At 59.3% G+C, this 14363-nt stretch overlaps 1 protein-coding gene across 1 annotated transcript in view; it reads right to left on the reverse strand.

Annotated features, from left to right (window-relative positions):
* TCERG1L (transcription elongation regulator 1 like) overlaps positions 1-1854 on the reverse strand; it is a 48443-nt gene extending 46589 nt beyond the window's left edge. Inside the window, exon 1 of the mRNA XM_064431610.1 lies at positions 1527-1854. Within this exon, the coding sequence (XP_064287680.1) occupies positions 1527-1787 (261 nt within the window). The 5' untranslated portion in view covers positions 1788-1854. The remainder of the gene's footprint in view (positions 1-1526) is intronic.
* Positions 1855-14363: the final 12509 nt, after the last annotated feature.

Below are 14363 nucleotides of genomic sequence, written 5' to 3' on the forward strand. Positions count from 1 at the left end.
CAGGGTTTGCGTTTGGCTGGCACGGCGGGGTGCGGGCACGGAGCGGCTCGGGAAGCGCAGGGCACAGCCAGCAGCGGGCACAGGGCTGCAGCGAGGGCTCCTCCGCTCACACCGAGCCAGCGAGAGCCCGAACGTGCGCCGGGAGAGCCAAAGGGAGCGGCACAAATGTATTTTTTCCCAACTTAAATTCGCCTGGCAGATGGGCTCCCACAGCAAAACCACCTCTGCAGGTTCGTCGAGCGGTCTCCCGCTGGGGAATAATTGATGTTCCCGTTTCATTAGAGCAGCACCGACTGTTTTCTCCCGAACCACAAGAGACGCTCGAGCTCGAAAAGGCTGGAAATCATCACACGGAATCGAGCGGACGCCACGGCGCTCGCGGCTCGCGTTTATTTTTACTTCTGTCTTCCAAAAAACATAAAGCCGAGGCGAAACTGCGCGCACGGCTCCGAGCCCTCCGCTGAGAGGGGCGAGCGCCCGGCTGAGGGCTCCGCTCCGCGAGCAGCCTCCCGGCAGCAATTAATAATTGAAATATTCATCAGGGAAAGCACTGGCGCGACACGCCGGTTCCAGTGACACGGCTCAAAACTTTCGTCTTTATAAATATTCACAGAACGCTCGGCGGCGATGCTGCCCCGGCTGCCGGAGCGCGCCGGGAGCATCGCTCCCGGTCCGGCTGCCTCTGCGGAAAGCGCATCCTGCAGCCGCCGGGGAGCCCAGCCCCGCCGGAGGGACCCGCAGCCCCCTGGCAGCCCCTCTGCTCCCGGAGAAATCCCCGCCGCACGTTCCCAGAGCCGCTGGAAGCGCCGCGCTCCGACACACGCGGGGCCGCGACCGAGCCCGCGGGGCGCACAGCGCCGGGAACGGGGTGCAGAGCTAGGGAAAGGGGAATGCAGAGCTGGGGAAGGGGATATAGAACCCAGGGAAAGGGGAATGCAGAGCTGGGGAAGGGGATATAGAATCCAGGGAAAGGGGAATGCAGAGCTGGGGAAGGGGGTGCAGAACCCAGGGAAAGGGGAATGCAGAGCTTGAGAAGGGGGGATATAGAACCCAGGGAAAGGGGAATGCAGAGCTGGGGAAGGGGATGTAGAACCCAGGGAAGGGTGAACGCAGAGCTTGAGAAGGGGGGAATGCAGCGCCCCGAGGGAGGGGGATGAAAAACCCACGGAAAGAGGGATGCAGAGCCCGGGGAAGGGGAAGTGCAGAGCCCAGGGAAAGGGGGATGCCGAGCTTGGGAAGGGGAGATGCAGAGCCCATGGAAAAGGAGCTGTAGAACCCGGGAAAAGAGGGATGCAGCGCCCGCGGAAGGAGGGATGCAGAGCTCGGGAAGCGGAGGATGCAGAGCTCGGAAAAGGAAGATGCAGAGCTCGGAAAAGGAGGAATGCAGAGCCCCGGGAGCCCCCGCCGCCCCGCGGGGTCTGTCCCGCCGCCTCCCCCACCCCGCGGGCGGGGGTCTCGGTGCCGGCGCTGGCGCCGGGCAGCGGCTCCGGGAAAGTTGTGTCCCCGCACGGCGGCTCCGCCCTTACCTGGCCGTGCAGGAGCGGCTCGGCGGCCGCGGGCAGCAGCGGCAGCAGCGGGGGCTCGGCGGGGCCGCGCCAGCCCGGCCCGGCCCGCAGCAGCGCGGGGGGCGGCAGCAGCAGCGGCGGCGGGGGGGCCCCGGCGGCGGCAGCGCCCACCCGGAGCAGCCCCGCGGCCGCGGGCAGCACCCAGCCCCAGGGCGGAGCGGGGGGCTCGGCGGGCGGCGGCCACAGCAGCGGCGGCGGGCGCGGGGCGGCGGCCGGGAGCATCCTGCATGGCCCGGGCCGCGCCGGGAGCGCCGCGCTCCGCTCGCCTCCGCGCCCGGCGCAACTCCGAGCCCGCGGCAGCGCGGGCAGGCTCCGCCCGGCGCCGGGCGAGCGGGGCGGGGGCGCGGCGGGGCCGCCCCGGGGAGGGGGAGGGACGCGGGAGGGACGGACGGACGGACGGACAGACAGAGGGAAGGAAGGAAGGAGGGAGGGGGCGCCGGCCGCCGTGCAGCCCCGCTGGGAGCGCGGCTCCGCACGGCTCGGTCAGGAGCAAGCGGGGTTTTGGGGCCAGCCCCGGCCCGCGGGGGATGGCAGAGGAGGCTGCGCCGCGCCGGCACCCCCGACACCCCCAAGTTCCCGGAGCCCCCCTCGGCATTAAAATCCTCCAGACCCCCCAACACCTCCGAGCCCCGGAGATCCTCAAGCTCCTGGATATCCCCAGAAGCCTCAGCCCCCAAATCTTCCCGGGACCCCGATCTCCCCCTTCCCCAGGCCGTGCGAGTGCCACGGCACCGGCGAGTTCAGGTATCCCAGGTATCCCACGGCTGCCCCTCAGCCGAGACCGACCCGTCGGCAGGGAAAATAGCATGGATTGAAACTGCCAGAGGACAGGGTTGGGTGGGATTTTGGGAGGAAATTCTTCCCTGGGAGCAGAGGGACTGTGCCCAGAGCAGCTGGGGCTGCCCCTGGATCCCTGGCAGTGCCCAAGGCCATTGGAGCACCTGGGACAGGGGAAGGTGTCCCTGCCATGGCAGGGGTGGGAATGGGTGTGCTTTGGGGTCCTTTCCAACCCACTCCAGTCTGGGATCCTATGAATTTCCTGGCAGACAAGCAGCTGCTGCTGCTGCTGCCCGAGAGCACTCTGTCCTGCCCAGCCCAGGTGATTCCAGGCTGAGCTCCCCAAGGCCATCAGTGTTCCCTCACAACCTGTGGGCTTGTCTATTACAACCTGTGGGTTTGTCCCTTACTACCCGTGTGCTTGTCCCTTCCAGCCCATGAGTTTATCCCTCACAATCCCTGGGTTTGTCCCCCCCAGCCCCTGGGTTTGTTTCCCCTCCCTGCTGTGAAATGAAGGAGCTGAGCAAGCCTCTGCTGACGGCATCACAGCTTCCAGCAGCTCCAGCAAAAAATTAAAGGAATGAATAACGGCAAAATGGGCCAAGCCTGAATTCACACAACACACAAGTGCTTCAGCTTCACGGGCTGAAATTGTTGCAGAGGAGTTTGATTCCCATGGCAGCACATAACCTTGGTAAAGGTAATACCCTAGAAGTTCTGGAATCAAATTGTGATGATCTGAGGCTAAAGATGAGATCAGGAAAATACATTGCTTCTAATTACCCTGAGAGACACTGGGAGGTGGAGATTGGAGTAATGCACAAAATGACAGAAATCAGATGAACAGAGGATCACTGCTAAATGCTTTAGTGTGTGGCTGTTTGTAAAACTCAAAACCACATCCTGGTAATTGGGGCTGAGCAGAAGAACGGAAGCTCAATGACAAAATCAACAGCAAAAAAAGCAACAAACAGAAAAAAGACTTTGCTATGAAATGCAGTGCTGGAGGAGCTGGGTTTGAATGCAGTGTGGGAAAAGATCAGTGTCACTCACCTGTGGTGCACACCTTGGCCCTTGAATACTGCAAAGAGCACTGCAGGCAGCCAAAAAAACAATTTAGCTGAAATAAAAGGTTTAGACCCATCATCTTCATTTTTTAAGTCTGAAAAATGAGTCAGGGCACTCCAAAGAGACATGCCTTTTGTTAATATCTACATTATGGATTTCTCTCCCTGAGGACATTCTTCACCACTTTGCTCCTGCCGGGGCTGTCTGGTGAGACAATATCGGGTAATGACCAAACTCTCCGGTGGTGCTGCACCAATGACTCAGGGCAGGGGCGCTGTGCATCAGCAGCATCCCCGGGGATCCCTCTCGTTCCGAGAGCTGGCCGCAGACAGCCCGGGGCCCGCAGCCCTCCCTGAGGCACCCCGGGCAGCGCGGCCGCACCTGCGGCACCGCCTGAGCCTCCGGAGGTGCCAGCACGCCCGGAACCCTGGCACAATCCCGTGCCCAGCCGCTCCCAGTGAATGAAAACCTGCTGCTTACAGTGAGTTAATCCCTGCCGATTCCAGTGAATAAAAACCTGCCGACCCCAGTGGATAAACCCCTGCCAATTCCAGTGAATGAATCCCTGCCGATTCCAGTGGATAAATCCCTGCCAATTCCAGTGAACGAATCCCTGCCAATTCCAGTGAATAAAAACCTGCCGATTCCAGTGGATAAACCCCTGCCGATTCCAGTGGATAAACCCCTGCCGATTCCAGTGGATAAACCCCTGCCGATTCCAGTGGATAAACCCCTGCCGATTCCAGTGGATAAACCCCTGCCGATTCCAGTGGATAAATCCCTGCCGATTCCAGTGGATAAATCCCTGCCGATTCCAGTGGATAAATCCCTGCCGATTCCAGTGGATAAATCCCTGCCGATTCCAGTGGATAAATCCCTGCCGATTCCAGTGGATAAATCCCTGTCCATTCCAGTGGATAAATCCCTGCCGATTCCAGTGGATAAATCCCTGCCGATTCCAGTGGATAAATCCCTGCCGATTCCAGTGGATAAATCCCTGCCGATTCCAGTGGATAAATCCCTGCCAATTCCAGTGGATAAATCCCTGCCGATTCCAGTGGATAAATCCCTGCCGATTCCAGTGGATAAATCCCTGCCGATTCCAGTGAATAAAAAACCTGCCGACCCCAGTGGATAAACCCCTGCCGATTCCAGTGAATGAATCCCTGCCGATTCCAGTGGACAAACCCCTGCCTGTTTGCCTGCTCAGGGTCCCGGGGCAGCACCAGGGCCCGGCCTCTCCTCCCGATGCTGGCGAGCAGAGGAAGGGTGGGCACAGCCAGCCTGCCCCCGGGGCACCCCGATCCCATGCCAGGAGCTCTGTTCCAGCCGGGCACGGCGCCGGGGGCATCCCTGCGGGCAGCTCCCAGCCCGGCCGGGCCAGTCCCGATCCCTGCCGCGCTGAGGAGGGGGATCCCAGCTGCAAACACCGCCACGCTGCCCCGGCTGTGCCTGGCATCGGGGGAAGGAGCCCGGGGCCGGGAATTCCCTGTGCCCAGCGCTCCCACCCAGCGCGGCCCTGCTGCTGCTCTCCTGTGCGCCTCGGCCTTGGAGCCTCGCATCAATTCCCTCTTGTGGGATTAACCCCCGAATCCCAAACCACAGCAGGGTCCTGTGGCATTTCGGGGCTCCCGTGGGATTTCGGGGCTCCCGTGGAATTTCAGGGACCCCATGGAATTTCGAGGTGTCCATGCAATTTCAGGGCTCCCGTGGGATTTTGGTGTTCCCATGGCATTCGGGGCTCCAGTGGGATTTTGGTGTTCCCATGGCATTCGGGGCTCCAGTGGGATTTTGGTGTTCCCATGGCATTTCGGGGCTCCAGTGAGATTTTGGGACTCCCATGGCATTTCGGGGATCCCATGGCATTTTGGTACTCCCATGGGATTTCAGGGTTCCCACAGCATTTCTGTGCTCACAGGAGATTTCGGGGCTCCCATGTCATTTCGGGGCTCCCAGGGGATCTCGGGGCTCCAGCGAGGTTCCCTGGCTGCTGAGGGGTCTGTGGTGGGTGCTGCAGCAGCTCCCAGCGCTCCTCCGAGCACAGCTCCAGCCTCCACTGAGAGAGCCCCAGGCAAACACGTCAGATCAAAGACCGACAGAAAACGACCCCTTGTTTCGGCTCCCGGCACGTGAGATACCCGCTCTTTGATGCGATTTTTGCTGAATTCCATTGATTTCCGCCAGCCTTGTTACAGCCCCATTAAGAGGAATCAGGAAAAGAGGAGGTAAATGAAGCGCGGCTCCAGTGCCGTGAGGATCACGGCAGGAATACCTGCGTGGGCAGGACCTCAGCCTCCCGGGAGCCCTGTCTCCTCCCTGGGATGGTGGGAACTGCCTTGGGCTCCTCGGGAGGCTCTCCCAGCTCTCGGCAGGAGGTGACCTCTGCAGACTGGGTGAAAAAGGATTCAGCAGCATTCCTCCTAGAAAATTCCCTCTCTAGGATATCAGTTTCCTTTCTACTTGCCTCAATCAATTTGTTTTCTGGTATTTATACAATATTCACAAGCTGGTTTTATCCATAAATCAGAGTTATTGATACCAAAACTTCAAACTCTGGTAATTTAGGAAGGAAAAACACACGAGGGCTCACTGCCCTTCAGTTCCTGGTCAGATGAAAGCAGGGCAAGAGGGCACAGGCAGATTCAGAATCCCAGATTGTTTGGGGTGGAGGGACCCCAAATCCCAGCAGGGACGCCTTCCCTGTCCCAGTGCTCCCAGCCCCAGTGTCCAGCCTGGCCTTGGGCACCCCGGGGATGCAGGGCAGCCGCAGCCTCTTTGGGTGACACCTGAATCCATTCACTCAGATGCTCAGCTCCTTCTAAGCCCGCTGGATGCAGAAGCTGAAGACACTTTTCTCCTTTGGCAGCAGCCCAGGTGCAGGGTAAGGCTCGGCAGGGTTTGCACACAGAAGGATCACTTTGAGCAGCTGTGAGAAGAAACAGAAAACATTCAAACCAAGAGAAACACCTAAAAAAAAATAAAGAAAAAGGCATCTTTTGTGTGTGCATGAGAGGAGAGGCTGGAAACATTCTCTTTGTGAATTGGAGAATAAAGAGCACAGTCAGTGTGGGAGGGTTTGCTTTGTACCAGCTCCCTGGAATACAGCTCCAGTGCAGGGATTTAACCCTTGTGGGGAGCCAGCCCCACTGCCACTCCACAGCAGCAGAGAGATGAAAGAAAAGCAGGATGAAGATATCTGCCTCTGCCCCGCTTTGTGCCAGAGCCCTCCTGAGAGCACACTCAGCTCTCTTGGATCCAGGCATCCGCTTAAAAGCCTCCAAAAAAGTTTCCATGCTCAATCGGGGGCTGAGCAATCAGCAGCAACTCAGCTGCCCTCTACATGCAGGAAAGGGGGAGGATGGCTCAACCCAGCCTCCACGGAACTCCAGCATCACAAAATTCACCTGGTGATGCCCGGGGAGGTGCCAGGGAGGTGGGGGACTCCCTCCAGCACTGGCATTGCTGATGCCAGGCACCCTGGCACATCCAGAGCAGCTGGGGCTGCCCCTGGATCCCTGGCAGTGCCCAAGGCCAGGCTGGAGCACCTGGGACAGGGGAAGGTGTCCCTGCCATGGCAGGGTGGCACTGGGTGGGATTTGGGGTCCCTCCCACCCAAACCAGGCTGGGGCTCCCTCATTCTGTGGAGCTGCTGCCCTGGGGCTGCTCCCACTTCCCAGGGCCAACCCTTCTGCTGTCCATGGGGGAGTCTCTGCTGACCACAGCACAGAGAGACAAATCTCCTGCTTCCCTCCCACGTGCCAGAGCAGCAGCTGTCTGGGGGGCTCTGTGCATCTCCAAGGAGACTCTGCAGACACACACGCTCTCAGACTTGCACTTGTGGCCCTCCAAGACACAGGAGAGGCACCAAGGCTTGGAGGAGCTGCTCTGCAGCTGCCTCAGCCCGGCTGTTTCAGGGGTGCTCCCCTCATTCCCATTCCTCAGCCATCCCTGCGAGCTTGGAGAGCTGCTCCCCTGCACCACCACTCACCTCATAAGCATTCCAGGAACCTCAGGGAGCTAAGGAAGAAACTCTGAGCCTTGCAGCTTCTCAGTGGAGCCAGATCAATGAGTTCGCTCCAAATAACTCGTCTGGAAATTAACTCTTTCATGAACTTCAGCAGAACATTTGTGTGAGGAGCTCCAGACCTCCTGCTGTTCCCAGCACGGACGGGGACTGCAGGTCCTTGAGGGATGGTCCTGTTAACACAGTTCTGGAATTCCTGAGGCTGGAAAAGCCCTCCAGGATCACCAAGTCACCAATTCCCACCTGTCCCCAGCCCAGCCCCCAGAGTGCACCCTGTCACTGCCCCATCCCCACCTGTCCCCAGCTCTGAGTGCCACCTCCAGGTGACACCCGCAGGGATGGCACTCCAACCCTCCCTGGGCAGTGCCAAGGCCTGAGCCCCCTTTCCATGGGGAAATTCCTGCTGTGCCCACCCTGAGCTGCCCTGGCCCAGCCTGGGGCCGTTCCCTCTGCTCCTGTCCCTGTTCCTGGAGCACAGCCCGACCCCCCGGCTGTCCCCTCCTGGCAGGAGCTGTGCAGAGCCACAAGGGCCCCTGAGCCTCCTTTGCTCCAGGCTCAGCCCCTTCCCAGCTCCTCAGGGATTCTGCAGCCCCTTCCCAGCTCCTCAGGGATTCTCCAGCCCCTTCCCAGCTCCTCAGGGATTCTCCAGCCCCTTCCCAGCTCCTCAGGGATTCTCCAGCCCCTTCCCAGCTCCTCAGCAATTCTCCAGCCCCTTCCCAGCTCCTCAGGAATTCTCCAGCCCCTTCCCAGCTCTGTTCCCTGCCCTGACCCCACTCCAGCCCCTCCAGAGCTGCTCCAGGATCCCAGCCCCAGGAGTTCCACCCATGGGTGCAGGGGGAGGATTCTGGGCACTGGTGTCTCACAGGGGGAAATTGTCCCCACCCCTGCATCTCATTCATTATCCCAAGGTAAAACACATGGCTTTGGCTCCTTAATTAGGTGGTTTTACCTCCCCACATTAACACAATTATGTCAAAGCTGGTTGCAAGTTTTAAACTTCACTTTATCAGCCGAGCAATTACAGTTTTATGGGCTTTATCCTCTTTGCAGTAACTTTAATACACTTTTGTTTCCTAATTATTTCCCTTCCCAGATTATTGCTCTTAAGTAACAGCACCATTACTGCGGGTTCAGGGCTGGAGACAGGCCCCAAATCACAGCACACTTCCTCCAGAAGCACTGCGGGAGCCGAGCCTGGCAATGGCAGTGTCAGGATGCAAAACGAGCCACCAAGAGGCAATTATTCCATCCTGAGCCCTTCCTGTCTCATTTCCCTGGCACTAAAGGCCTGGAGTGGCTGCACAGCCACTCAGCTGAGATGGGCTCTGCTCTGATCCCACAGGGGACTCCCAGGGTGGAGCTGCCCGTCCCTGCCTGCCCGGTCCCCCTCTGCAGGAGATTTCCAGCCCTGTCCCCAGCCCTGTCCCCAGCCCTGTCCCTCTCCTGCAGCCCAGGCTGGGAGCTGCCTTTGGACTGCCGTGATCCAGAGCTTTCCTGGGGCTGGGGAGATCCAGGGTGAGCTACAGCACGGGGTCATGGGGACAGCATGGGGACAGCACATGGGTGACACAGGGACAGCACAGGGGCACAGGGACATGGGCACTCCCCTGGCAGTGCTCAGCCATGCCCTGGGGAATTGGGGAGGACACGAAGCTCCCCTGCAAACAAACACATCCCAGCCCCTGCTCCAGAGCTGTGGACTGGGCAGAGCCAGGGCAGGAGGGCACACAAAATGTGCACAGGGGCTGAGCTCAGCCAGCAGGAGAAGGGACTTGGAGCATGCAGAGCAGCTCCAGGGAGAGCTCAGAGCCCTGCCAGGGCCTGGAGGGGCTCCAGGAGAGCTGGAGAGGGACTGGGGACAAGGATGGAGGGACAGGACACAGGGAATGGCTCCCACTGCCAGAGGGCAGGGCTGGATGGGAGATTGGGAATTGGGAATTGTTCCTGGCAGGGTGGGCAGCCCTGGCACAGGGTGCCCAGAGCAGCTGGGGCTGCCCCTGGATCCCTGGCAGTGCCCAAGGCCAGGCTGGACACTGGGGCTGGAGCACCTGGGACAGGGGAAGGTGTCCCTGCCATGGCAGGGGTGGCATGGGTGGGATTTAAAGGGGCTGGAATGTGATGATGTTTAAGGCCCATTCCAACCCAAACCATTCTCTGGTTCTGTGATTTAAAAAAAAAAATACTGCTTCTTTAATTTTTTTTTTTTTTTTTTTTTCGGAAATACCCTTAAAGCCACTGCAAGAATCACAATTACTGCTCAGCAGGGACTCCTGATTGACCTCAAACGCTGGATTCCCTAGAGCTGAGCACTGCAAATTGAGGACAGAAGCTTTACAACAAAAATACAAAGCCCAGACCAGCCCCGTGCCTGGCGTGGCAGCCTTGTTCCTTCCCTCTGCAGATGGAACAGCTGGGCACGGGGATCTGCCTGCTCTGGGCTCGGGCTCTAAGGAGGACTAATAATGACTGAATCCTCCCTTCCTGTTAGAAAATTCCTCTGCTGTTTCATTTAAAAATACCCTGAGCAACTGCTGGCAGTGCCATTCTAGTGGAGAGGAAAAAAACCAACTCCCTTTCTTTTTAGGATATTTTTGAGCAGATGAAAGTTGAAGGAAAAAAGAAGTGTTTCAATGCAGGCAAAGCCCAATCGACAAGCGAAGTCCTGAAGGGAAAAGGAAATCGATTCCAGAGGGTCCTGCTGGCAGGTGACAATTCCATCTGCCACGGGAATCCTTCTTGGCAATGGAGGCCTGGGTCTCCTGTTGTGAGCCTCGAGACAGTGGGGGGAAGGTCCCTTGCCAGGGTCGGCTGTCACTTGTCTCTGCCCCAGCCCGGGAAAAGGTGGTTCTGGGCAGGCCGCGCTTTGAAGAAGGAGTCTGGACTCTTGCTTTTGGTCTTCAGTTGGGTTTATTGTTCCTTATCTACAAAGATTTTCTGTCTGTCCAGCCGAGGTCTGATCAGCAAGACAGCCAAGGGCACTCTCCCCCGCTCACGGGGCGCTTGTCTCTTTTATAGAGAAAACTACATATTAGATATTTACCTTCTATTTCCAATACTTTTCACCCTTGTTGGCAAGTGCACCTTCACCATGAACCAATCCACACATGCCAACATCATCCTGAACATGGATGCCAAGGAAAAGAAAGAAGAAGGACAGGGCACGCCCAAATCCCTCCATCTTAGAACCCCTGACCCCCATGTACAGAATTTCAACCCCCCCCCGTACAACATATAAAGCCCCCCTGTACAGGGCTGCAAAGTTTTTCCCTTCACCCTGTGATTGCTACTAATGTGCTACTTAAACTTCTGTGACCTGTAATTCTTTATATAAGGTTGGCAATTTGCTCTATGAATTAAGGTCAAATTTCCAGGTGTCTTTGGCTTCCTGCCAGGGTCTCCGAGCCCCTGCCAGGGCTTTGAGACATCCAGGGCATCCAGAGAGATGTCCTGGGTCCTGACATCTCCCCCTTCTCTTTGCCACAAAAAACACCTCTTTGGCAGCCTCATTCAAGGCCTGTCGCATGCACTGAAAAAATGCATGGCCAAAAGGAGCAGAAGAATTACAAGTCCCATTAAAATGTAAAGAACTACCTCAGGGATTCAGGGTGCCACCCTGAGGGGCAGTTCCTGTCACTGAGGTCTCAGGTGTCACCCTGAGGGGCAGTTCCTGTCACTGAGGGCTCTCAGGTGCCACCCTGAGGGGCAGTTCCTGTCACTGAGGGCTCTCAGGTGCCACCCTGAGGGCAGTTCCCGTCACTGAGCTCTCAGGTGCCACCCTGAGGGGCAGTTCCTGTCACTGAGGGCTCTCAGGTGCCACCCTGAGGGGCAGTTCCTGTCACTGAGGGCTCTCAGGTGCCACCCTGAGGGGCAGTTCTGTACCTGCCCAGGCAGTGGGTGAGGCTCAGGCTGCCCCAGGCAGGACCAGCAGGAGCTGCTGCCCTGCTGGGGACGTGCAGGGCTCTGTGCCAGGGCTGGCAATGCTGGGCAGACACGGCAGAGAAAACCCCAACACATCAAAGGACAGCAGAGCCCCCAGTGCTCCTGTGGCAGGGAAATGGGCATTCCAGGCAGCTCCTCTTAAAACCAGTGCCATGAATGCATTCTGAGCTCTCTGGTTTGCTCAGGTTCTGCAGCACAGACTGCCAGGAGCACAGAACATTTCATGCTTTCATCTCCCAGAAATAATTTGACAGTACTTGAGGATTTGATCGCTCTGATTACATTATTATTGTTTGTTGAATACCAATAAAAGCTTTAAAAAACAACTTCCCACTGCCTGCTGCAGCAGCAGCTGTGCCGTGCAGGGCCAGCACGGGGGACATGGAGGGTGGGGGGCTTTTCCTTTCCCATGGAATGGGGATTTCCCAGCAGTTCCTTGAGCCCCAGGGCTGCGCTGCTGGTCCTGGTGGGGGCTGTGTGTCCCTGGAGCAGCTGATCCTGGGGGATCTGTGCTGGAGCATCCCTGGGCTTCCCGCAGCCCACTCTGATCCTCCAGACTTACAGAACCACGGGATGGGTTGGGAGGGACCCCAGATCCCACCCAGTGCCACCCCTGCCCTGGCAGGGACACCTTCCCCTGTCCCAGGTGCTCCAGCCCCAGTGTCCAGCCTGGCCTTGGGCACTGCCAGGGATCCAGGGGCAGCCCCAGCTGCTCTGGGCACCCTGTGCCAGGGCTGCCCACCCTGCCAGGAACAATTCCCAATTCCCAATCTCCCATCCATCCCTGCCCTCTGGCAGTGGAGCCATTCCCTGTGTCCTGTCCCTCCATCCTTGTCCCCAGTCCCTCTCCAGCTCTCCTGGAGCCCCTCCAGGCCCTGGCAGGGCTCTGAGCTCTCCTGGAGCTGCTCCTCTGCAGCTGAACTGCACTCCCGACAGCACCCAGAGCTGGGATCTGCTGGGGAGGAGTGGCAGATGTGTCCCGGGTGCCCCAGGCACTGCTGTCCCCAGACACAGAGCCAGCTGGGAGGGGGCCCAGCTGCCCAGGCCAGGCAGAGCCCCTGCCCTGCCCCAAAGACACGTGGCAGGATTCAGAGATCCCCAAACACCCAACCTGCCCATTGCCCTGCTCTCTGACCCCTGCAGACCCGCCCAGGATGCAGGAGCTGCTCAGCCCAGAGCAGCCCACGGTCCCCAGCCCAGCCTGTCTCTGGCAGGAGGCTGCAGGCAGAGGCGCCAGGCGTGGGATCAGCCTCATTATTTCCTTCCTCGTAGCATTAATTTCTCCCCTAATCCAAGCAGGGCTCTGCGCAGTTATTAAAGCAGTTTTAATCCAATCAAACACAAACAGCACGGATCAAAGCAGGCCCCAGAGGCTCGGGTAAAGTTCAGCCCAGCAAATGCCAGGGCTGCTCCTGCTCGCAGCCAGCCCCGGGGCTCTGCAGGACGTGTGCCAGGACGTGTGCCAGGACGTGTGCCAGGACGTGTGCCAGGACGTGTGCCCCACGCTGCCCGTGCCACGGGAGCCAAACAATTAATTCATTAGCAGGCAATAATGACATCAGCTAGGGGAGCGCTGTAACCTGCTCCAGATGAAATCCTGAGTGACTGCAGAGCACAGCCAGTCCTGGATGGCATCAGGGAAAGCTGCTCTCCCCTTGCCTTCCGAGCAGGCACAGCCTGGGATTGGAATTCATCAGCTGCAGCCGTGGATTTTGTGAAATCCAGAGGTGTTGATTAATCCAAGACCGTGGGCCTCTTGAATCCTGGATTGCTGGTGCCAGTGCTTGGAATTGGCCATTGAGCCCTTGCCAGGCCTGGTTCCAGGCTGGGCCCCCCGCTTCACCCACCCCACAGGGACGGTCTCACCTGAGCCAAGTCCTAAGGGTGGCCAGATCCCCAGTCCTGCCATCATCCCTGCCACCATCCCTGCAGCCCTGCCACCATCCCTGCCAGCCCTGCCACCATCCCTGCAGCCCTGCCACCAGCCCTGCCATCATCCCTGCCACCATCCCTGCCACCATCCCTGCCATCCCCGCCACCATCCCTGCCACCATCCCTGCCATCCCCGCCACCAGCCCTGCCATCATCCCTGCCACCATCCCTGCCAGCCCCGCCACCATCCCTGCCAGCCCTGCCACCATCCCTGCCAGCCCTGCCATCATCCCTGCCACCATCCCTGCCAGCCCTGCCACCATCCCTGCCAGCCCTGCCATCATCCCTGCCACCATCCCTGCCAGCCCCGCCACCATCCCTGCAGCCCTGCCACCATCCCTGCCAGCCCTGCCACCATCCCTGCCAGCCCTGCCATCATCCCTGCCACCATCCCTGCCATCCCTGCCACCATCCCTGCCATCCCCGCCACCATCCCTGCAGCCTTGCCACCAGCCCTGCCATCATCCCTGCCAGCCCTGCCACCAGCCCTGCCATCATCCCTGCCAGCCCTGCCACCAGCCCTGCCATCATCCCTGCCACCATCCCTGCAGCCCTGCCACCAGCCCTGCCACCAGCCCTGCCATCATCCCTGCCAGCCCTGCCACCAGCCCTGCCATCATCCCTGCCACCATCCCTGCAGCCCTGCCACCAGCCCTGCCACCAGCCCTGCCATCATCCCTGCCACCATCCCTGCCAGCCCCGCCACCATCCCTGCAGCCCTGCCACCATCCCTGCAGCCCTGCCACCATCCCTGCCAGCCCTGCCACCATCCCTGCAGCCCTGCCACCAGCCCTGCCATCATCCCTGCCACCATCCCTGCCAGCCCTGCCACCATCCCTGCCATCCCCGCAGCCCTTCAGCTCCTGACCCACCCAGGGAGTTCATCTGGAGCCCCTCTCCAGCCCCAGCCCCAAGTTCCAGAGGAAACTGGGCCCAGTTTCCCTCCCAGCTGTCGCTGAGGTGCCCGCAGCCCAGGCAGCCCTTCCCAAATCACACTGCTCCCTTTAAATTCCTGCTCTGCTCTGAGGGAAGAGCCCAAAGCTCATCTGAGCAATCCT

This window comes from Passer domesticus, chromosome 8 (genome assembly GCF_036417665.1).
Source record: "Passer domesticus isolate bPasDom1 chromosome 8, bPasDom1.hap1, whole genome shotgun sequence".
NCBI lineage: Eukaryota > Metazoa > Chordata > Aves > Passeriformes > Passeridae > Passer > Passer domesticus.